Source organism: Lissotriton vulgaris, chromosome 4_1 (assembly GCF_964263255.1).
Source record: "Lissotriton vulgaris chromosome 4_1, aLisVul1.2, whole genome shotgun sequence".
Lineage (NCBI taxonomy): Eukaryota > Metazoa > Chordata > Amphibia > Caudata > Salamandridae > Lissotriton > Lissotriton vulgaris.
Window position 1 is genome coordinate 390,822,418 of NC_141691.1, and position 24,239 is coordinate 390,846,656.

The following is a 24,239-nucleotide window of genomic DNA, read 5'->3' on the forward strand; positions in this document are numbered from 1 at the left end:
CCCTAAAAATACCCCTGTACCCAAAAACCATATCTAAACCCTAAAACTACCCCTGTACCCCATAACCCAAAACTATATCTGAAACCTTAATATACCCAAACACCCCAAAACATATACCTCAGTACCCCAAAACATATACCCCTATACCCATACTTACCTTATCCAAACTTTAAAAAAAAACATGCTTTTACCATTCATGCATTTACAACTAATTTCGTTGTAAATGTATGCGTGGTAAAAGCATATAAAATGTAATGCCATATGTTATAATGGCATTGCGGAGTCATGGTACTTTTGTAATGAAAGTATGCGGAGTGATGGTATGCGGAAAGAAAGTTGCGGAATAATAGGTGTTTACCCTCCCCCGGTAAGTACATTGGTGGCACGGCGGTCCACAACTCCAGCAACATATTCATATTTTTTCACCACCCATTTGAAAAATTAACAGGTCTCTCTCATCTTTTAGACACACACCCCCGCCACAAGTTCTAGAATTGCGAACTTTAGAGCTGGGGAGCTACGTTCGAATCTCGTTATCAGCTCAACAACCTGTGATTCCAGGCAAATAGCTACGTCTCCCCGTGCCTACCACAAATGAATGTGTTCTTCTGTAATGTAAATTGTGCCCATGCCATGTTGTCGAGTTCCCGCTATATAATATTGCAAGTAAAAATAAAGTAGGGAAACTCGAGTTCACACACTACTGAACGCGCACTCTTAAGTCAATCAGCAGTGCACTGTGAATCGGAGCGTTTCACAGGCCTGTCACAGATAAGAAATGCTATCAATACGAAATCCTACAAAACAATATACTACTGGCCGCCAGCAATTCATACCCGGACAACGTTGGGACGAGCTGCTAGTATACATATACAGATATATACACATATATATATATATATATATATATATATACATATATACACACACACACACACACATATATATATATAGTATTTATACTGTATATACAATACAGATTTCCCCTATATGTTTTGAAGCTACCATTGTTTTTAACTTGGCACAACTTGCACTTTTTTCACTTTTTTGCATAGCACTTTTTTGCACAAACTACATCCATTTATAGTGAGCTTGATTAACTTTGATTAAACTATAATATAGATATTATTATTATTATTATTATTAGAGGTTTTGTAGAGTGCATAGTAACCCGGAAGCATCCCAGCACTGATACCAAGACAGTCGAGAGGGTGGATCCTCAGGGAAAAAGGGCACGGGAATCAGGGGAAGAGGTGCATTTTCAGTAGTTTCCTGAACCGGAGGTGATCTGATTCCGTCCTTAGTTTATGGGGGAGGGTGTTCCAGAGGCTGGCCGTGTTCACAGAGAATCGCCGTCCGCCTGTGCGCGCCTTTTTCACCCTGTGAACTGTGATGAGGTGTTCGTGATCCGCCAAGAAAAGTCTCAATGCAAATAACTGGAGCGCATTTGGCGCTTCAATTATTGCACAGACCATAAAACAAAATACAAGGCTGCCCTCAAAACTTATCACTCTGCATGTGATGCTGCCAGAGCTAACTATGCTAATAATACCATACTCACCGTTCAAAACAGGCCGAAGGCCCTATTCAAAATTATCAAAGATCTCTCAGGTGCTTCTTCCTCGCCTAAAGACCCCTGCCTGGACACAGCTCAGTGTAATCCACTGGCAAACTTCCTCCTGGAGAAAATTGACAGGATTTACGATAATTTTAATACTACTCCTGCTGCATCCACCCTTCCTGATTATACTTCTTCTACTTCCTTTTCTGTTGATGTCACTAGTCTAACGCCCATTGTTCCCCAACTCCATTCCTGGGAACCAATTTCCCCTATGCTCTTAACAAAATATCTTTATAATATTAAATCTGGCTCCCCTCTTGACCCGATGCCTCCTCAAGTTCTGAGCACCCTGGACCCAGCCTTACTCCAGGTTATTCTGGATGTTCTGAATGCTTCATTGACCGAAGCCACTGTTCCTATTGAATGGAAACACGCGATGGTGGTTCCATTGTTAAAAAAGGCTAACGCAGATCCAAACATCCCCTCCAATTTTCGCCCTATTTCCCTGCTCTCATGTTACTCCAAAGTTCTTGAGAAGCATGTTAACTCCCTGCTTAGCTCCTATGTTGAAGCTTCTAATCTCCTTCACTGCTCGCAGTCCGGGTTCAGGGCTGGCTTTTCAACAGAGACTACTCTTCTTGGTGTGTCGGAGACCATCAGAAGACAGGTGGACAATGGGGAGACAGTGGCACTCATTTTGCTTGATTTGAGTGCCGCACTTGATACTGTCTCCCATTCCATCTTATTGTCCACCTTGAAATCTGTGGGTATTGATGGACCCGCCCTGGCCTGGATTGCTAGCTTTCTTTCCGATCGCACCTTTCAAGTTTTCTCTTCTACTTCTGTTTCTTCTATATTCCCTTCCCCTCACGGTGTTCCCCAGGGGTCTATTCTTAGCCCTCTTTTCTTTAATCTGTATGTGAGACCCCTGGCACTCTTGGCAGAGGAAGCTGGTCTCACAATCTATTCTTACGCAGACGACACACAAATCGTCTATTCTCTTTCCACCAATAAACATCTTCCTACGTCTTCCCTACAGGCCGGACTGAAACACATCTGATTGGATGCACAAACACAAATTAAAATTAAATGGGGACAAAACTGAGCTGCTCCTGTTTGGTCCTGACACTTCACTCTGGGGCCCGCAACATTGGCCTCTTCAGATGGGCCCTCTACCAACTCCATCTGTGACTGCCCGCAATCTAGGGGTCCTCCTGGACAACCAGTTATATTTTAAGCAACACGTTGTAAAAGTCTCCGCCACCTGTACCACCATCATCAGGTGGCTAAGGAAAATCACGTGGATGCTTCCAACTGACACCCTGAGAACTGTAGTCCAGGCTCTTGTCACCGCACGTATGGACTACGGGAACATTCTACTATTAGGTGCCTGTAAGGAGGTAACAAAGAAATACCAGGTTGTCCAGAACATGGCAGTTCCCCTTATATGTAACCTTCCGGCCAGAGCATCGGCCACTTCCCATCTGCACAAACTTCACTGGTTACGAATCGAGAGCCGAGTGAAATTCAAAGCACTTTGTCTTATGCACCATATCAAGACCAGCAAAGCTCCGAAGTATCTATCCTCCTTGGTGCAGCAATATGTTCCCCCCCGCACACTGAGGTCCTCCACTCAAAACAAAATTAGGATACCTCGTGTTAATAGAGCTAAAATGGGCGGTCGCTCGTTCTCCTTGCTAGGACCTTCTTTATGGAACTCTCTACCCCAAACTCTGCGTTCTGAAGACTGTTATCTGACATTCCGTAAAGGAATTAAGACCTGGCTTTTTAATACCTAAACTGCATGTTCTTTATTTCTCACACCTAGCTTACCTTATGTTTGCTTTAGCGCCGGGAAACCTCCGGGTAGCTGCGCGCTTAATAAATGTAATTATAATAATAATAATAATAATCCGAGCGGAGGGATCTTGTGGCCTTGTAGGGCGTGATAAAGTTTTTAAGGATGGGGGGGCCTTTATCCTGTAAGAGTTTATGAGCCAGACAGAGAGCCTTGAATTCAACTCTTTGTCTTACTGGAAGCCAGTGAAGGTGCTTCAAAGCTGGTTTGGCCGAGGATCTAGCCGGTGTGTTGGTGAGAAGCCGGGCTGCAGCATTCTGAATTCTTTGTAATTTATTGAAGGTGGCTTCGGGGGCTGCCAGGTAGATGGCATTGCTGTAATCCAGCCTAGATAGAATAAGGCCTTGGATAAGCAGTTTCCGGGAGATGGGAGGGAGTAAGGGCAGGATTTTCCTGACTGATCTAAGAAGCCCAAAACAAATCCCAGCATTTTTTTTGGCTTGGGTTTTGAAGGACAGGTCTTTCTCTAGCCAGATTCCCAGGCTCTTGATCTCGGTTTTGGGGGCCGGGGGTTCACCCAGACAGGAGGGCCAGATGTTAGGGGGAAGGGAAAGCCCTTTTTGACCAAGGAGCAAGATCTCTGTCTTGGACCCATTGAGTTTCAACGCTGAATTGTTCATCCACCCCTGGATTTTGGAAAGGCAGCTGTGGAGGTTAGATGGTTCTTGGTTGGGTAGGGATAGGGACACCACCAGCTGGGTGTCGTCCGCGTAGCTGATGATTTTCACTCCGAACGGAGTGACTACCTCCTCCAGTGGGGACATGTAGACATTAAATAATGTCGGGCTTAGCGAAGAGCCCCGTGGCACTCCGCATTGGAGGGGGACTGCTGGGGAGCGGGTGTCGTTCTCCCAAACCTGGAAGGAGCGGTGGTTTAAGAATGATGCGAACCAAGCCAGGGCAGTACCCTCCACACCGATGTCTCTGAGTTGCTGGATTAGAACCCGGTGGTTGACAGTGTCAAAGGCCACACTGAGGTCCAGGAGGATCACTGCCACTGATCCTCCTGCGTCCAGAATGCATCTGGTCTCCTCCACTGCAGCCAGGAGGGCGGTGTCCGTGCCGTGACTCGGGCGAAATCCAGTCTGCGAGCTCCTGAGCAAGTTGTTAGACTCCAGAAACTGGGAGAGTTTTTTATTCACTATTTTTTCAGTGATTTTACTAATTCCGGGGAGGAGGGAAATTGGTCTGTAGTTGGCTAAGTCCAGAGGGTCTAGTAGAGGTTTTTTAAGAAGGGCCTTGACAACAGCCTCTCTCCAGCTGGGGGGAACCATTCCCTGAAGTAATGAGGAATTGATGAGGTCAGTTAGAGGGGGGACGATACTGGGAGCCACTTTTTTGAGGATGTGTAAAGGCACCGGGTCGCTAGGGGAATCACTTAATTGTGGAGAGCGTCGTCGAGACCTCTTCAGTGGTTACCGGGCCGAGGTATGAGTTAGGCCAGACCATATATACACAAGGGCAAAAAATCAATTGATCGTGAATAAACAAGATGGACTAGATATATGAGCAATTCAAAGAGTCCAAAAGGGAAAAACGACAGAGATTCAAGATTGAATTGTAAACAGAGCCAAAAGGGATTTATCCCGATAATTTCCACATAATGGTGTGGCTTCGGACTCTGTGGGACGATATGTGTGTGTATATATGTTACAATTGTATTTTACATAACATTATTTTATTTTGGTGTATTTATCTATATATTTATGGTGATTTTATAAATATATGTTTTATCGATATATAATAATATTTATTTATGTCCTTGTATATATTTATATTTATATATATTTATAGATTTATCTATTGAAATAGAGGAGCACTAAATACATACACAAATTCAAGATGTAACATGATTAACTATCTTGTATTGAAAAGAACAAAGCCCTATCTGGTCACCAACTTAATGTATTTAAACAGCGTAATTTGCACAATAGGTTAGCGGGCGAAGGAAGGTTTAATAGATACCTATTGTACCGTGAGAATTATCCCAGCAAAAAGGAGTTACAATGACAGAAAACTATGGATGTCAATGTGTATTTTATTTCAATTCAAGTAACCACTTAGCACTTTTTGCACAGTAACCAATCAATCAATCAATCAATCAAAGACATATATAGAGCGCGCTACATACCTGCGGGGTCTCAAGGCGCTGGGGGGGGGGGGGGGATTGCCGCTACTGCTTGAACAGCCAGGTCTTCAGCTTCTTCCTGAAGGAGAGGTGGTCTTGGGTCAGGCGCAGGTCGGGAGGGAGGGAGTTCCAGGTCTTGGCGGCCAGGTAGGAGAAGGACCTTCCTCCTGTAGTCGCTCTTCGGATGCGGGGGACGTCGGCGAGGGCGTGGTTGGCTGATCGGAGGAGGCGTTTGGGAGCGTAGAAGTTGACTCGGCTGTTGAGGTAGCTCGGGCCTTGGTCGTGTAGGGCTTTGTGTGCGTGGGTGAGGAGGCGGAAGGTGATTCTTTTGTTGACAGGGAGCCAGTGGAGGTCTCTCAGATGTCCGGATATGTGGCTGGTTCGTGGGATGTCGAGGATGAGTCTGGCTGAGGCGTTCTGGATCCGCTGGAGTCTCTTTTGGAGCTTGGCGGTGGTACCGGCGTAGAGGGCGTTGCCGTAGTCCAGTCGGCTGGTGACGAGGGCCTGGGTGACGGTCTTCCTGGTCTCGGTGGGGATCCACCAGAAGATCTTCCGTAGCATGCGGAGGATGTTGAAGCATGCCGATGAGACGTTGTTGACTTGCCACATGGTGTATTATCACCCAATCACAACTAATGACTAAAAAACGAAAAAAAGTGTAACCTTTAAAAAGAAATGCCATTGGTAGAACCGCTTCATGTGATCAAGTCCCCGGGGAGGGATGAAACGTGTTATGGCTGCCTTTTGTCTGTGCAAAGATCCTCAATAAACAAACTAGTATTTAATGCGAATCCTGTGATCAGTGCTCTTTCTGTTCCGGCTGTGAATATAAGAGTGCTGTGGGATGGATATATATATACCGCATGTCTGGTGGCCGAAACGCGTCATTTGGACAACTGATGCTCTGAATAAACACCACTACGCATTAAGCCTTGCCGACGGAGTCTGTTTCCCTGTTCTGCACCGTTCCCCTAGATGGTTGCACTGCTGGGTTTTTGGGGTGATATATATATATATATATATATATATATATCCATCCCACAGCACTCTTCTTCCTTATATACACAGACGGAATGCAAGCACCCAAACAATTGGAAAACCTCACGCAGCTTGTTATTTCGTACTTTATTGACCACGTACAGGATTCGAACACAGGATTCAGGCGCAGTGTGCCTCTTCTGCCATACGCGTTTCAAGACATCCGTCCCTTTCTTACTAGCTGGGCAATTCAGAGCTGGGGAGGCATGAAGTGACACTGAACTCGCAGCGTGATTATAAACGTTCTGCAAAAGTGGGCGTGTCATCAAGTGCATTGTGGTATTTCAAGTTCCATTATTTTAAGACCCTTAGTGGGTTACCTCCCAATTTGCTCCTAATGCTTTCTCCTCCTTTAGTAGGTTCGCATAAACACTGAGTAAGTAAACTGCCTTCTGTTTCGCAACCAAAAGTTCCACGTTGCTCTCCTGGCACTTACTTGACTTGTCAGTGCCTGAGACTCACGATTATCCGCGAGGGGGCTTTCCGTGACCAAGGCAGGCTTACAAAATATTCCAAATGCAAGCACCCAAACAATTGGAAAGCCTTTATTGGCCGCATGCAGGATTCAGGTGCAGTGTGCCTCTTCTGCATGTGGCCAATAAAGTACGAAATTACACGCTGCGTGAGGCTTTCCAATTGTTTGGGTGCTTGCATTTGAGATATATATATATATATATGATCAAAGCTCAGTCGAGCCGAAACGTTATGAAGGCGACAGCAATAAAAATATTCTAACTTTACCGAAATTGGCATATCTAAAAATACCATATTATTTCGCAGGTTTCGCCATCTTTCATGTCTAGGTACAAAGCTTTAAAAACAAATTAAATTTAAAAAAAAAATAATTTATTTATAAAGTTTTATATAGTGCGAACTTGACCCAAGAGGGTATCGGAGCGCTATACATTTAGGAAAACACCTGCTATGCTTCATTAAATTGCCATGGTGGACAGCTCTCAAAATATCTTATTTCTGCTGTCAAGTGCAGAAGAGCGCGAGACAGCGTGCAGTCAAAATGATTGACAGACTTACAAAAACGAATTCATTGGTAACACAGAATCATGGAAATCATTTTCTTGTTAAAAAAGACCTAAAAAAAAAACTGCCGGAATTATATCTCAGAAATTGGATTTTGAACACTTGAAGAACAAGAACATCCGTAATATTAAAGTTAGAAGTATTGGGTAATAAGGATGTATTCCAGATCTGTACAAATTATTGGACCTTCAACTTCATACTAATGGTTCGAAATTTAGAACAGGATGCAACACTATATATCAGGTGCGAGAGGTATACTTGATTATTTAAAAGAAAAATTGTGAATATTATTGTCTACAGAACTCAAAATGCACTTTATTACATATTTGAATAGATTGTCTTTTTTTCTAGGACATACATGAAAAGATTCTTAAACCTTTGGTCCATGGCTCCCTCTCTTGCCTTCTTGCTCTAATGCAAGAATTGAATGGCTGGTCCCTGAATTTCTCCACGCCTTCCAGGTCCTGGGTTGCACGGGCCTGGGGGCTGTTGGCGGTGCTGAGATTCACAGAAAAGCCCCAGGCGGCCAAAGGGTTGTGCACGTGATCAGACTGAGTCAAATCCACCTGCCGACACTCGAGGGAAGAATGAACACAACTACAGGAAAGCTGGGTTTTCCTTCTTTTTGCATCAGCCTATATGGTAGCCCCAGCTCCCTTCTCTGACTTGTTTCTACGCCCTCCGCCCTACCTTCTTCTTTTACCTCTATCCTCGTAGCCTATGTATCTATTCTAAACTGTTTTCCCCGAACGTTGAGACCTGAGCAATATGGCTGATGCCTGATGGAGTTGTTGGACAACTAATGAGGAGATTGGCCCTGGTTTCTCCCTCGACCGTCACCTACCCAACCGGGCATTGGTCACAGTTCTTCTTCGCCTCCCTGCTATGACTCCTTCCTCCCCTCCCTCCTTCGAATTACTGAAACATTGTTTATATGTACTCTACCTTACTATGCTCTTGTATCCGATGTAACTTGTAACGCAACGTTTCTAAATGTATAGCGCTCTGATACCCTCTTGGGTCAAGCTCGCACTATATAAAACTTTATAAATAAATAATTTAAAAAAAAATGTAATTTGTTTTTAAAACTTTGTACCTAGACATGAAAGATGGCGAGACCTGCGAGATAATATGGTATTTTTAGATATGTCAATAGCATTAGGAAGGTTTATGAATGCAATTATAAGTAAGCTGAAACAACTGAATGTTATTTATGTTAAATAATGTGTTTGAATTGGTTTTAACATATGTAAGTTTTTGGTCGAAAAGGACAATTGTGTCCAAATGCATTTATGACGATAATTCTTCTTTCTATAGACATATCACAGACCTTCTCAGTAGGTACATTATGTGTGGTTAAATTCTATCACTGTATTTTCTTCCAACCTATACATATTTCCCCAGTGTTCCGCTAAGCAACAATATGAAATATGTGGATAGGAAAGGAAACAAATGATTATTGCAGCAGAAAATAATATAACAATGTCTTCATAAAATAGCAAAAAAAAATTGAATTGTGCTTTTTCTTATGCATTTCCACAAGCACAGAGCTCTGATTTGTATGTATGGGGCTGTATGGCCAGTGATCACTTACATCTTACAGTTTAAGTGCATATGACTGCCCTGTTTGGTCCATACAATTTGAACTATAAATGAGGGAGTTCACTTCAAGCAGCAAAGCCACCAGTCAGTGGACCGAGCACTGTATTGACTACACCTTTACTAGCGGATGTACACTAACACAAATAATAATGCGATGCCGCTTAAGAGGATTCCTCCCTGTTTTGTGGATGAATGTAAAATTGCAACTGTGAAGCAGATGCAATGCTGAAACTGAGTTGGATACTGGGTTGACTCAGTAAAGATCAATCTCAGTGAGCATCCATGTTAGACCAATGCTCAATGACAGACTCTCTGAGAGAACGAGGGGAAGCTTTGGTCAGCAACCACTGTAAAGGTGGAGCAGGAACCAAGGCTGGTGCACAGTGTAAGTTAAGTTATTTGTGCATAAAGGGAAGCACAATCTGGAATCAAAAGGTGAGTTATGTCTCATTACGCAGTTTTTCTCATTGCAAAGTAATCAGTTCATAACCAGAATACAATAGACTTGCATCTCTGAGATTTTGAGATATAGTCTAATCTATGCAGCTGAACACCTTGTGTCTCCAACTGAATTCAGGGGTAGATTTCATTCTAGACTTAAAGTATAAGCCAGTACATGGGATCCTTCTGTCAGTACTGCACATTATGCTAATACAAGCACATTACTTTAGGAGAGAAGGCCTGCATGGTTTTACATTAAGGGACGTATTTCCTTAAAATTTTGAGGTTTAATCTAATATCTTTGAAAACTTTCAGGACAGCATCTGTTCATTAGGCTTTTGATTAAGGTGTTGTCTCAAAGGCGCAGGCAGGAGGAGCCATGAGTACTTGTTTATTACTGTAGACTACCAGAATTCAAGATAACATTCCCCCATACATTGTATACATTATGGCAGTTGTGGGCAAGTTAGGAAGAGGTGGGAAAGAATACTATTAGCACACAGAAGAACTCAAGAATACTTTTAGAGATAAAACATTTACAAGACAGATCCAGAAAAGTATTTGAGTCTGCTGGTTATTACAAACATGATGCGAATGAGTCCCCATGGAAATTTAAATAGATGCTCTCATATGCAAGCTATTTCCTAGAGATCATGAACTGAATATTAAACACATCAGGACAGTGTCTGCAATCAAGCAAGGTCTAGTGTAATGCACATTTTACCCTACAAAGTGCATCTCCTGGAGGAAGCAGGCAATACAGGTAAAGTGGCAGACAAGGAGTACAGACACAATTTTCCTCAATTTTAGACGTGATGCATGATACAGCAGAAATGATTATGATGGTATCAAAAGCTTCCACCTATGGCATCAACCAGTAGCTGGCCAAGCAGGAATAAAGGCAATGAGCACTGAAGTATATCAGTGCGGCTGTCCATGCTGTTAGATTCATACACCACACAATATGATCCAACTACAGAAGGTAGAAATGTCACCTCTGAGTTGGCTCACACAAAAGGCAGAAGAAGGTTGCACTGTCTTCCCAGGCAGTGAAATTACAACTTTCAGCGCATTTGGCAGGTCACCTTGTGACTGGCAAGACAATATGTGTGTTGCTATTCAGAAATACACATCGCCTGGCTAGTGCATTTTTCACAGCAGCGCCATGCTACTTTTAATTGTGCCCTACCTTAGAGTGTATGCAACAATGCTATTAATGATAAGTCAGCATGGGGAAAAGAGCTGGAGGTCAGGTGGAAGCAGGCATATGTGTGTGTGTGTGTGTCTGTCTGCATTCACGTAGAACAATTACTTTTGATCACTGACTAATGCAAATTGTACGTGTAAACAACTGTGAAATGCCCAGGGTTGGTCCTAACAGTGATGGACAGCCCAGCTAGCTAATGCCTCAAGATGGCACAAGCAAATATGCAAGGGGATGAAGGAAGGACACTAAGCCAAAGCCTCTCACATTATGGAATACTGACATGAGGCGTTCCAAACAACTGAAGCAGCCTGCAGTCAGACTGAAAAACAAAAGCTGTGCTGCAGTCAAGTACCATTATATATGATTTCTGTACTCACATTTGGAGTTCATTAACTGAAAGAACATTTTTCAAAAGACAATGGGAAAAAAAGGCAAGGATCATAAATGATAAATACCTTCACAGCAAATTCCATGTTCGTAGCTATATGGACACATCGCTTGCACACGGAGTAAGATCCAATACCAATGTCTTCCTTCAACTCATACATGTCAGAAAACTTTGCACAGTTTCCATGTAGGTGCTTTGAAGAAAAAAGATATTGTGTGACTAAATGTAAAGATATTTTCTGAACATTTTCATGAATAATAAACACTAAGAAACAGTTTTCTGAAGCTATGTCCTGAGATGCAATGGTGACAATAAGAAGCGCTAACAATGTCACTTAATCCGCTAAATAAAGCTGTGACTATTTCTAGAAGAGTTTGGAATTGGAGGGAGACTAGAGGGCTTGGGGATTCTGAGCTGTAGAGAGACATGCTGCATTTTGTCACAGCAGGGGTCCATTTGTCAGAATCTACTTTCACAGTCATATCGAAAGAGTGCCACTACAACCATGTGATATGGGCTTGGCCCAAGGAGGGATTATCAATTGGTGAGCCCAAGTGCTGACCCAATGTCAGACAACAAAGGCAAGAAGGACAAATCTTGATACTAAGTGGGGCATTCAAGGGGCTACAACGTGAAGGGTAATGCACACGCTAAGGGTAGTAATCTACGGTGTGCAAGGATGCAGCTACCTGGTCCAAAACCCAGCTGAAAAATATGGCCTTTTCGCTTTTCTATGAGTGAGTCATTGGGCAAGAATTAATCGCTGCAGACATACGCTACTCTCTCAAGTTGTACTGAATGGGAAGCTGGAAAAACTGGTCCCATGAACTACTGCATTTTTTAACCAATTTTATTGATTTTGAAAAGAGTGTAGACAATGATACAATCATTACAATATGATAATGGAGTCAATCATAAATCACATATTCCCAATGGGTCAGTAAACCGTAGACAGCAATTAAAGTTATGGCTGGAGGCATTGGTTCATCTTTACATAATGAACAATCATGTGTAACAAAGTAAACTGGCAGGTCCCATCGATTACAAATCAACATGGTCTATACCCACAATATAGTATCTATTCGGCACTGGCTGAAACAGCCATGGGGACACACTGTACTTGTACATCCTGCAGAGATGTGTTGTCTCACCACTAGAACAGACATGGTTCGGACCATGTGTTTGGTACGCGGCTTAGTGAGACAAGGTGCAGGCCTAAGGACCACAGTAATGTGTGGAAGTAGGGGACAGGGGGGATGAAGGGGTTAAGGGAGAGGGACAGGAGGAGAGGAGTGCAAGGGAACAAGTACTGTACGGAGTAGTATGTGTTAGGGAATCATGCTCCTCTATCTGGCTCTTCTTCCCTGGGATCTTCTGAGAGCACTTGCAATTCGTACAGCAAGGTATCCCACTCCAGCACAATGGGGACCTTGCGCAGGCCTCTAACCTTCTCTCTGCAGAGCGCTACCAACTCGGCTTTGTCCCACTTCAACAGTGCTGTATTCAAGAAAAGGCATACCAGGAAGGTGGGCATCCTTCCACTTCCTGGCAATGACCCTCTTAGCTAGGAGTAGGGCCACTCTATAAATCGATTAGTGCTGCCTGATTTGTTGGAACCACATCGGAGGCATGTTGACACGCTACCTTATTTTTGCAAACGTGCTGGCGTGAGGTATGCCCTATGTAAAATGTCATGTTGAATGTATCACAATTTTAAGTTGTGAGAAGCTTTACGTGGGTATATAAGCACCCTGTCCCACTCCTTCTATGCAGCACAGGAGGGAAATTATCAGCAGCTGTACCCTTCTCCACTCGAGTGGCACTGCGCGGCACTCAACACAGAGGAACTAGGGCCCCACCCGGGCGGCACCCACTGTCCAGACGCAGTCCTGGAGAACTGGTTGCTCTACGGCAGGACAAAGGGAGAATCTCTGTGTTTTGTCCTCCCCACCAACAGCAGCAGCACAACAGACTGGCAGTGGTGCACACACAAATAATCCTCAATGTACGAACCCCCACACCTCTCACCAGCACCAAAGGGGGCAAGTAGTGAAAGGGGCAAGAGCAGTCCGCCACTACCACCACTGAGCAGCAAGTCCCCACCCAGCCTCCACTCTGGAGAAGCAGCACTGCTGTCCACAATGTTAGGCTTCTACAGCTCTTTGGCAATGACACGCTGTTGAAAAAAGGGGGAACACTGTTGATTGACCCACCTCACCTCTTCCCCAATGCAGAGGTGCCATAGCAGGAGGGGGGAGGAGAGGAGCAGAGTGGTCCTAGCCCCCCCCTCTATTCTCACGTAACACACCAGGCTCAAACCCCAGGGCCTATGCAGGAATCTGCAATGCAACTCCGTGGGAGGGGTCTCCATCAGCAATCAAGCACTGGTCCAAGCATGCAGTGCATGGCCCGAGGGGCAGCAATCCCATTTAATCACATGCAGGGAAACATTTCATGTAATAAGCCCCAAGATCCGACCGGTAAATCAGTCGCTGGCACTGGACAGTACGGGCAGCAATGTATCACACCTGCACCAGGCAGGGGCAGGGCATCCAGCGTCTCCCTTGAGGCCTCCGATTCCGCTACCGCGCAGCTCCACTTTGAGCGCCGGTCGCAACGGAAACCAGTTGCTACTCACCTCAGGCCCAGATAGTCACGCCCTGGGCAGAGCCAGCTCCTCTCCCGCCGTCACCTCTCAATCGAGGGGCAGGGCTGTGCCCCACTGGGAAGGCTGCCCTCAGCATCCGCAATGCAGTGATGCCCGATCAAGGCATGGGCAGGTGTCTTAGACTAGAAACGCTAGCCATAACACTTTAATGGCTTCCCCACATACAGGGAGCAGATAACTGGCTATGGCGGTTCTCAGGGCCATCAAAGGGTTCCCAGGGCCCTCACAGGCACAGCGCACTACACTGGGCCCACAGAGGGAGTATCTAAGCAACGATTAAAGGTTTGAGGGCACAGGATCGTGGGTCCTGACACATAGCAGTCTCATCTTGCATCTACCATCTTGCTGCGGTCAACCCCCCCGCCCAGGAACTACTGCATTAATGACTTCTCTACTTTAGTGTCTTTGGGACTGGCCTCCAAGCTCATGTATACTGTTGTACTGACTGAAGATCCTAGTCATTTGGCTGTAATTCTTATACTATATAGCATTTCAAGTGCAGAATAGACCAGCCGTTCAAAATATCTGGTTGGGTATTTAAACGCAAGTGAGGTAAAGAGAAAGTTCATGTCAAGATGAAAAATGTTATGATGAACGAGGTGTCCATTGCTGCAGTATAGTAAAAACCAGGTAAATATGATGAAGGATCCCACCATGGGCTGTTCTGGTGACTTAACCTCTGTTCTTGACAGGAAGGTCGAGTAATTGTTATGTGGGGTGTATAGAACAAACCAACACAAACAATTTTGAGAAGGTGATATTTTGTTGCATAAGGGGATTAAATAGTGAGTTGAGTTAAAATGCTAACGTGTTCATCAACCACAGATGTAACTGAAAAAGTATACTTTCAGATCTTACAAATTACTTCTTGCAAGACTCTGTACCATCACAGATACAAATGGCCCGATCTACAAAACAATCAAGAATGCATAATGCGGAGGGGCGTGGCTAGCGACCGACCAAGATGGTCGCAGCTTAAAGGAGCTCTGTAGCTAACGAGCTCTTCCCAGCAAAATCTGCGCACTTATCCGCAAATCCGACAGTGTTGGACTACAAAATAGTAAGCGGGAAGACCTTCGGTGCACGTTGCCGGAAACCGCTTCGCAAAACTCCAAAAAGCCAAGCCGCACCATTGTGACAAAGAACGCGGCCTATCTCGGCCCTGGAAGCCGGGGGCTCGAGTGATTCCGGTGCCTGGGTGAGAGGAGTGCAAAGGCGGCGGCGGCAGCGACAATTCTTACTCTACCTGATGTCGGAACTTTGATGGACACAACTCCGATCCGGACACGCTAGAGAAAGCCCCCCCCCCGGCCTATTCGCTGATGGTGGAGGCTTTTCTGGACATCGACGCTGAAACTTTGGCGCCATTGAAAAGGGAAGCGGCGCTCTGCGGACCTGAGTGGCAGAACGTCTCCGCATCCAACTGCAGGTGCCGAGTGCGATACTACAACAATATCCCCATTGCTATTTAGATATTTGCCATAAACTGTGTTTGCAATTAAGCTATAGCTGGGGAGACTGGTTCATAGCCTTACAACAGCCCAATCATACGCCGTGCCCACCATTACTCGGAAAGTACAGGGTCGCGAAATTCCGTTACAGAGCACCACATTCCAACGCACCGGAGAGCGTAATAGCGGCCGCTACACTTTTGATCTAACCCTGCGAACTGCTACATCACTAGGTCTGAAACACCGCCTGGCGAATACTCAACATACATCTGACCCACCTACGACCAGATCGCGACAGACTGATCTGAACAAGGACACAATGAGTGGAAGGGGGCAAGGGGCACAGCAGACCGTGAGACTAAACAAATATGCCTACTTCAAAGACAAGCCGGAGGCCACACGAGGGGACCAGCCATGCACGTCATCCCCATCAACTGGGGAACAAGCGAATACTGAGAAGGTCACCCTCCAGGATATCATGGGAATCCAAAAAACGATGCAATCTTCAATGGGCACTATCTCAACGGACGTCTCCTTATTGAGACCAGACTTCGCGAAGGTATCAGACCGCCTGCAAGAAGTGGAGAAGACAATGACGGAGCTCACTGGCGACACAGAGGACCTAAAACGGAAAGTAAAAAAATCTAGAAGATGATAATAACCAATTAAAGGCTAAACTCGATGACCAGGAGGGCCGCTCCCGGCGCAATAACGTACGCCTGATAGGTGTACCGGAATCCGAAGGGGGCCCAGCTCTGGACTTATTCGTAGAAGACCTTATCCAAAATCACCTTAAGCCGAAAGGACTGTCCAAATATTTTTCGGTAGAACGAGCCCATCGAGTGCCTGGGGGTAAGCCAAAGCCGGGAGCAACACCACGTCCTATTTTAGCAAGGATTTTTAACTTCCGAGACCGTGACGCCATTTTGCAGGCCGCACGAATCACTCCACCGCTCAAAATGGACAACTCAGAAATAACTTTCTACCCTGACTATACAGCGGCAGTGGCACAGCAGCGAAGAAGTTTCACTGACGTGAAGAGAGAGCTCCGTACTCGAGAACTGAAGTACTCTATGATCTTCCCGGAGAAGCTCCGAGTCGAATCAGATGGAAAAGCGTGGTTTTTCGAAACAGCGGATCAGGCGAGTGACTGGCTAGTGGGATGGAGACCTGCTAAAGGATCCAAGAATCGGGACGCAAGAAGAGACAACCGAGTACAAATATATCTACGAACGGCAAGTGTAGGACTACATGTGATAATCTGTGACTAAACCGAAAGCCTGTGAGCTAAGCTCCATTGTAGATCCCACGCTATCCACCATCATTTGGGCTGCATTCCTTGGATGCAGTGCGAAACGATATGGGGGACCCGAGAGCAGAGTTCCACCACTGACCTCACGGATGGCGGAATGGACCGGAGGTAAAATGTAGGGGGCGAAGAGGGGACTCCTGAAGGTAGGATGCATAACTATGACCAACACCGTACGGGCCACAGTAAGACGGGAGGGGGAGGGCTCGATAAGCATGCAGGAGTCTCACCCTCACGAACAATGTTGCTGCTTTGGGACAAGAAGCGCTCTGCTCAGTTGGGGAGGTGGAAAGTTTCAGATCCACCGGGCAGGGAGGCAGGGAGGGTGGCATGGGTTTTGAAATCTATATGGTTTTGTTTTGCATTGTTGGTTCGCTATCATCTGCATGATCGCCTGGACTGCACAAGTTGGGATCACCCTACACGAACATACACATCAGTACCACTACGCCGATCTCCGTACAGCCACCACGCTACCTCTGTATGGTTGTGCGCTACACCTGCGACTCCTTTGGAGGGACCGCTGTTTGGCTTCCCATTGAAGGGCACAAAACCATATTTGCATATATTTAACAGACCAGTGGCACAGACACGCTCATCCATTAAGCACTATGCCTGACAGTGTACTATCGGGACAAGGTCCCCAGAGGCCGCGAATGACCTTCCCCCCCTTAACGCTCATCTCTTGGAACGTAAACGGACTGGGGCACAAGATTAAGAGAGGGCTGGTCCTACAGTACTTAAAGCGGAACTGCCCCACAGTGGTGCTGCTCCAAGAGACGCACTTAATGGGTTCAGCCTACAAAGCATTAAACCGATGGGGATTCAAAATGGCCGCACATGCAGACTTTTCCACAGGATCACAAGGGGTAGGTATCCTGATACATAAAAGCTCCCCCTTAATACTTAAACAAACAGGGACCGACAATTAGGGTTGGTTCACCGCAATTGCCTGCCAATGGGAGGGTCGCAACTACAACAAAGTCTTGGTATATATACCCCCCACATTACATCAATGCGCCTTCCACGACCTTGGGAAGCTACTGCTTGATCTCCCAGAAGGGGAGTTAATCATAGGGGGCGATTTCAATGCGGTGATTGATGCTAACAATGACCGAAATCCTCCCAGAGACTCACATAGGCCGACTCAAGTATTTAAAGACTTCCTGAACACAATGGGACTGACGGACGTATGGAGACTTAAACACCCGGACGAACGCCAATACACATTTCACTCAGGGGTACACAACAGCCTGTCCCGTATAGACTGCATCCTGACATTAGCAATACCTCCAGAGAAAATAACCGCCATAGACCATTTACCGAGCGGAATATCAGATCACTCCCCGGTCCGACTTACCTACACCATAGACCTCCCTAGGCGACAAAGAATCTATCCTATTTAGACCGGATATTTACAGAATCACACAATAGCAAAAACTTTACTAACCACTACGGAACATTACTTCACAGAAAATTCGACATCAGTAACTTCTTCCTCCATACTCTGGGAAGCATACAAAACAGTTATCCGGGGACAAGCTATCTCAGCAATCACTAGGCACAAGAGAGAACACAAAGAACACCTGGACTCACTGGAATCCCCTGTACAAAGAGCGGAGATGGCCCACGCGATAGATCCCACTGCCGACGCAACACACGCCCTACGGCTGGCAACCCAGGAATACATAGCTTATGCAGAAGATATGGCAAAAGCTAGACACACAGATACATTACATAGAATTTATGAATTAGGATAAAAAAAACGGAAAATGCTGGCCTGGATTGAGAGGAAAGAAAGGGCAGACAGATGGATAGCCCAGGTGTCACCACCACAGAACCCCCTAAAATTGTAGAAGAGCTAGCTACGTACAATGAAAAAGTTTACACTCCACGGGGCACACTGACAGAAGAAGACTGCTCGAATTTCCTTGAAAATGTACCACTGGCTACACTTGCGCCAGAAGATGCACTTGCACTCGACAACGATCTAACGGTAGAGGAGGTTGGGGAAGCACTGGCGGCCTTCCACACCGGGAAGGCACTGTGACCGTATGGTATACCGGTGAACTATATAAAATACTTGCCCAAAAGATCACCCCACATATGCTCCCCATGTATAATGATTGTTTGACACAGGGTGTTATGTTCAGAGACCAAAGACAGGCCACCATAATGGCAATTCATAAACCGGGGAAGCCCCCAGACCGGACGTCCTCCTATCGTCCGATATTGTTAATGAACGCAGATGCCAAAGTACTGGCGAAATTGCTAGCACTCAGATCACAACCTCACCTCGCCACCCTGGTCCACCCGGACCAATCCGGCTTTATGCCTGGACGTAACACCTCCCTCAATCTCAGACAGCTTCATGGGGTACTCCATCGCATCCCGCTGTTACTGGAGGACACGGCCATCCTTTCCTTAACATCCCCAACAGATTCCATCGCAGCACTGATGCATGTTTTAACATCGTACGGTGAAATGGCAGGATATACCATTAACTGGGCAAAATCACTGATATATCTACTCCGCGGTCAGATGCCAGAACTACCCCCGGGTTGTGCACTACAAACAGCAACCAGAGGGTTTAAATACTTAGATATATATGTTACCCCGCAGGAATCGGTTTTCACGGAAGAAAACTTAGCGAAACCCCTGCAGCGACTCAAAGCAGATGTCTCACACTGGAGAGCTCTCCGGTTGACACTCTTAGGAAGGGCTGCACTTTTTAAAATGCTCAAACTCCCCAGGTTCCTTTATGCACTCCGCATAACTCTCCTCCTTGTTGTGGGATGGGAAACCAGCTCGGATAGCACAGACCAAACTGGTCCGAAGTTGGTACGATGGTGGTATAGCCCTACCGAATGTCAAACTATACTATTGGGCCGCATAGCTAATGATTGTAAAACAATGGCTTCACTCTCCGCAAAATGACCCTGCATATAGACTTGACAGACAGGTACTTTCCGTAGAACATCTGATGAAAGCCCTCTACACGAACAAAAAAGCGTCACACACTCACGGGCCCTACAGTCAAAATTTGGCACATGGCGCAGCGAGCCCTGGGATGGGAGGGAGTGCTCACATTGGCCACCCCATTATGGGACACACGCCGCCTTAGCACTCTAGCTAACACCAAGGGATTTAAGCAATGGGATCTCATTGACATCTCCAAGATAGGAGACCTGTGGAATAAGGGAGAAATCATATCATTCGCAGTCCTACAAGAGAGGCATGGGATGGCCAACACTGAACTATACCACTACATCAAAATTCGACACGCACTACAAAGTTCAATCCCACCGGGCACCAAACTCGTTGAATCATCCCCCCTTGAGGATAGACTCCTCACTGACCACCTGGGCAAAAAAGCTATCTCACAGACATACCGCAAACTAGTGAACAATCTACCGGACCCTATGGTAGTGCTGCGCAGTAAATGGGAGATAGAACTAGGAGACAGAGGACTCGGACTGGATGAATGCCTTATCATCGGCAAGGGAAGCGGCCATCCCGTCCCGGCTGAAATTGATCCAGCTTGAAATATTACATTGCGTATACTACTAGCGCACAATGTTACACAAATTAGGCCACACACCGGATCCCCTCTGTTTAAGGGGTTGTGGGTACAGAGGAACGTATTTCCATATCATATGGGAATGTCCTCGAATACAAGCATACTGGGCCCAGATACTGAATAAAATTTCGGAAGTGGGCGGAGCTGAGGTCCAGCCGGATCCTGGGTGCTGCCTGTTAAATATCTGGAGAACTACAGACCTTAATCTAGCACTACAAACTTGGGCGACACTTGGGATGGCAATTGCGAAGCGGAATACGAAGTGGAATATTGCGCGGCACTGGGGATCTGGCATAGTGCCCACGCAAACACAAAGGGAAAATGATATGGACACGGCAATGATGGCGGAGAGAGCGGTCTATACTCACAGGGGTTGCCCCAAGAAATGGTCCAGGATCTGGGGGAAATGGAATGAATACAGAGGAAATATATGCGAACCCCGACAGTCCACAAGTGATCCTGAACCTAGCCCATGAACGCCCACTGGGTAATTGTTTATTGACTATCAGTGCCTGGAGGGGTCACTAAGGTGCGAGAGGCATGGCTTGGGGAGATCCAGGCACAACCAAATGTATACACTTGTTGTTACCCACAACGTCCAGAACTATGTAATTTTAGTTATACGTGCGCCCATAAACGGCATCTGAGAAATTCAGTCACTAACAGGGGTGGGTGCAGGGGTGGGGCGGGAGATAGGGTACGGTTCGGTGAATTGACAATCTGTATTACGACTATGCAGTATGATGTGAAGTACCAAACATTGTATTAGTACATGATCAATGGAGAAGTTTATGTTACTAATGTTCATTGTTATGCTGATGTATCATTCTGATACAACTATATAATAAAAAATATAATTAAAAAAATAAAGAATGCATAATGCTATGTGTCTACCCACTCAGGAACGGTAGACAGGGTGTAAACCACAAACATATGTTCACCCAAGGTTCATGGATAATACAACGTTCAACAAACAACAAACCTGTGTTTACAGATGGCACTGCTATAGCTTGTGGAAAGAGCATGGATTTGCTTGTGCTGCAATCCTGAAGCAATGTGAGCGAGGGAGTTTGACAGTGTAAACATTTTAGACATGCTACATTCAGGAGAACAGAAGTGAGTTTGAGTGGGTGCAATGTGCATTATGATGACAAACAAGTGGGGGTGGCCCATGAAAATGTGTGAATATATTTTCCTCTGCCATATTATGGATGGGGCGCAAGGGCAGAGAAACTGTCAGGAGCTGCACTGAACGTGTGCCACATAATGGTGGAGCACTGTTAGTGCGCCCCCTGAGGGCCGCCCTCTTGATGGGCTAAATGGGGGGTCCCATGAACTTCCCTAGATATCCCACTGCAAGTGGGTGCAGTCACACACTGCACCGGCCTGCAAAGGGTTCTCTAAGCCCTCCTCAAAGTGCAGGTGGATGTTCGCCTGCATTGTGAAACACAGAGTGGCTTTGAAGCTGCCGCTAATTATTTCACTTGAATGTGCTGCCCCTATGGCAGCAGGAATTTGCAGCTGCACTGATGGCAATGCGTTCTCTGTATGTATTAAGTGACACTTTTCCTGTTTGCACACGGCACACCGATTTAGAGGCGCACCCGTGAAGAAAAAAGGAAAAGTGTGCCCTATGTGTAAAATGGCCCTGGTGTGGGAGAGACAGATAAGTAGTCTACACAGTAGTCTCAGTTGAAACAGCCATAACATCCAGTCTCATTAATGGCTATGAATCAACAAAGTGTCACCCTGATTATGGAGCAGGAAAAAAGGGATAGGGCCACAATCAATGAACCCAGACAAACTTTGGAGGCCCATATCGCTTGCAATAATTGATCAGAAGAGTCTTGATCTTAGCAGGTTTAACTTAATGAAGTTACTTTTTAATCAGAGCATAATGGTAGCTGTGCAGTCTTTAATCTAATGAGCAGCATCAAGCACAGCACCATCAAACTGAAGCATGACTTGAATATCATATATGAAGGTATACACCCGAAAAGCAAAGCCTCTGATAAAATCTGCCTATGGTTGAGCATGCTAAAGGATACAAAAAAGTGATGGATGGAATGCTTGAATTAATCTTTGCCATTGGTAAGTACTCAAAGCTACATCCGAGTCCATCGTTAGTTAAGTGTGGACCTGGCCTGGTAGTTCGGGCTGAGCTGTTCCCACTGGAGCATGGTTAAGACTGATTTTAATATGTATGGGTCCAAACTGAAGGTGGCATGGTGTTCACAAAAAGATGGCCTGGGATGTGGCCGGAGTAATACCGGTGTCTATGATTAATTCAAGCATTCCACCCATCTCTTTTTTGTATATTTCAGTGTGTTGCCCTAAATGGGAGCGGTTTGTCCAGGCATGTGTACTGTGCACACCGTAACATTAGAACCAAGCTATACCCGACTAATGAGCATAATAAGGGTGAAACCGGTCCTAGGCTCCTTGTGTTCCAGTTCAGGGATAATCTGGTCTGGCAGTTCGGGCAGGGCTGTTTCCATTGGACCAGGGCCAAGACTAATTTGTATATGGCTGGGTCCAAACTTAGGTGGCATGGTGTACAGAATTATGATTGACTGGGATGCAGCCCTGAGTAATTACCAGTGGTTGCGAATAATTCAAGCTTCCATCCATCGCTTTTTTGTGTACTTAAATGGCTGAATATAGACATTGAAAAACAGCGGCTTACGAGCCACATTGATATTTATTGCCTCGGTTTCATATGGTGAAATCACTACCAACTGAGCTCTGCCCATAAGACATGTCTGAAGTACTTTGTCTCTGTTTCCTACGTGTTAATCAATCAGTAGATTTGTAGAGAGCTACTTGTCACCTGTGAGGGTATCCAGTCACTGTTACAGCCTTCTTAGAAATAAAAGAGGATCCCCTACACTGGAAACAGCTGACAAGTACAGCAGCACTAACACCCTGGTGCCAAGCTGATCTGGCAGACTTTTAGTCTCATCTGTGCCACAGACAATAACTGCCTCAACATTTCAGTAAGGATGACCGTGACCCTACAAGTCATCCAGGGTGCTGTTCTCCTGGAAGCAGCATTTGCAAGCTACATCTGAAAATTGCAGGCTCATCACTGTCTGAAGATGTTCTCAACAGGGGGTATAAGACTTCATGCTTTAGGTTGTTTGGCAACACTCTTGTGACCAATGATGCATTAATATTCTGAAGGCAGACGCTAACTGAATCAAGAAAGACGAAAGTTAATGAATAAAAACATCTCTGTGGAAGCCACTTCGTAGGTTCATCTTCCATTACTACCAAAAAGGATTTTGCAAACAGAGCAGGATAAAAGATTTCAACACAGCACTTTGAAGCTAACTGATTGTGTGTATGCATGTAATGAATCATCAGACTCCTTACTACAACTTCACATGTAAATGGCACATGTCAACCACACTCTAATTTCCTTTAATACTTGCAATTGAGGTCAAGTAATGATCCAAGCTGACCAGGGATGTTGGGTAGTTGTTAATAAGAAAAGGACATATTAGGCTAAGAATACATGAGTAATTCTGGAGGAGTAAGTTTGAACTATTGGGAACCAACTATAAGCAGAGAATATTGGGAGAATAGGGATTCAGCGACCAGACCCAGCACCAGGAGAAACATGACAGACAAAACTAAGCTTTCACTCTGATTTAGAATCTAGGGAAGCACTGATGGCACTGTAAAGGGTAGAACTTATCCTTACAAGCTTATTTATTTGCAAACACAAAATAACGTATTCTGTTGAAATGATCCTGGATGCATCTAAACTAAAACGATGAAGGACTTGAGGGACAAAGAAAAGATAGTGGCTTAGAAAGTCATGCCAAACACTTATCCACCTGGGCCTGCTTTTTGCTCTACCTCCCTCAGCCTAACTACCAAAAATAAATCAGGCTATCCAGATGGGTGACCATGCCATGAGTAAAGCAGTTTGCACTCTGTGGTCAAACAGCAAAGTAGAGGTGAG

General features: G+C 45.5%; 1 protein-coding gene across 2 annotated transcripts in view; it reads right to left on the minus strand.

Moving 5' to 3' along the window:
• Positions 1 to 24,239, minus strand: part of RPS6KA6 (ribosomal protein S6 kinase A6) — a 600,906-nt gene that overhangs the window by 185,009 nt on the left and 391,658 nt on the right. For both annotated transcript variants that reach the window (XM_086918765.1, XM_086918766.1), the window contains one exon: positions 11,329 to 11,454. In XM_086918765.1, the coding sequence (XP_086774891.1) occupies positions 11,329 to 11,454 (126 nt within the window). The remainder of the gene's footprint in view (positions 1 to 11,328; positions 11,455 to 24,239) is intronic.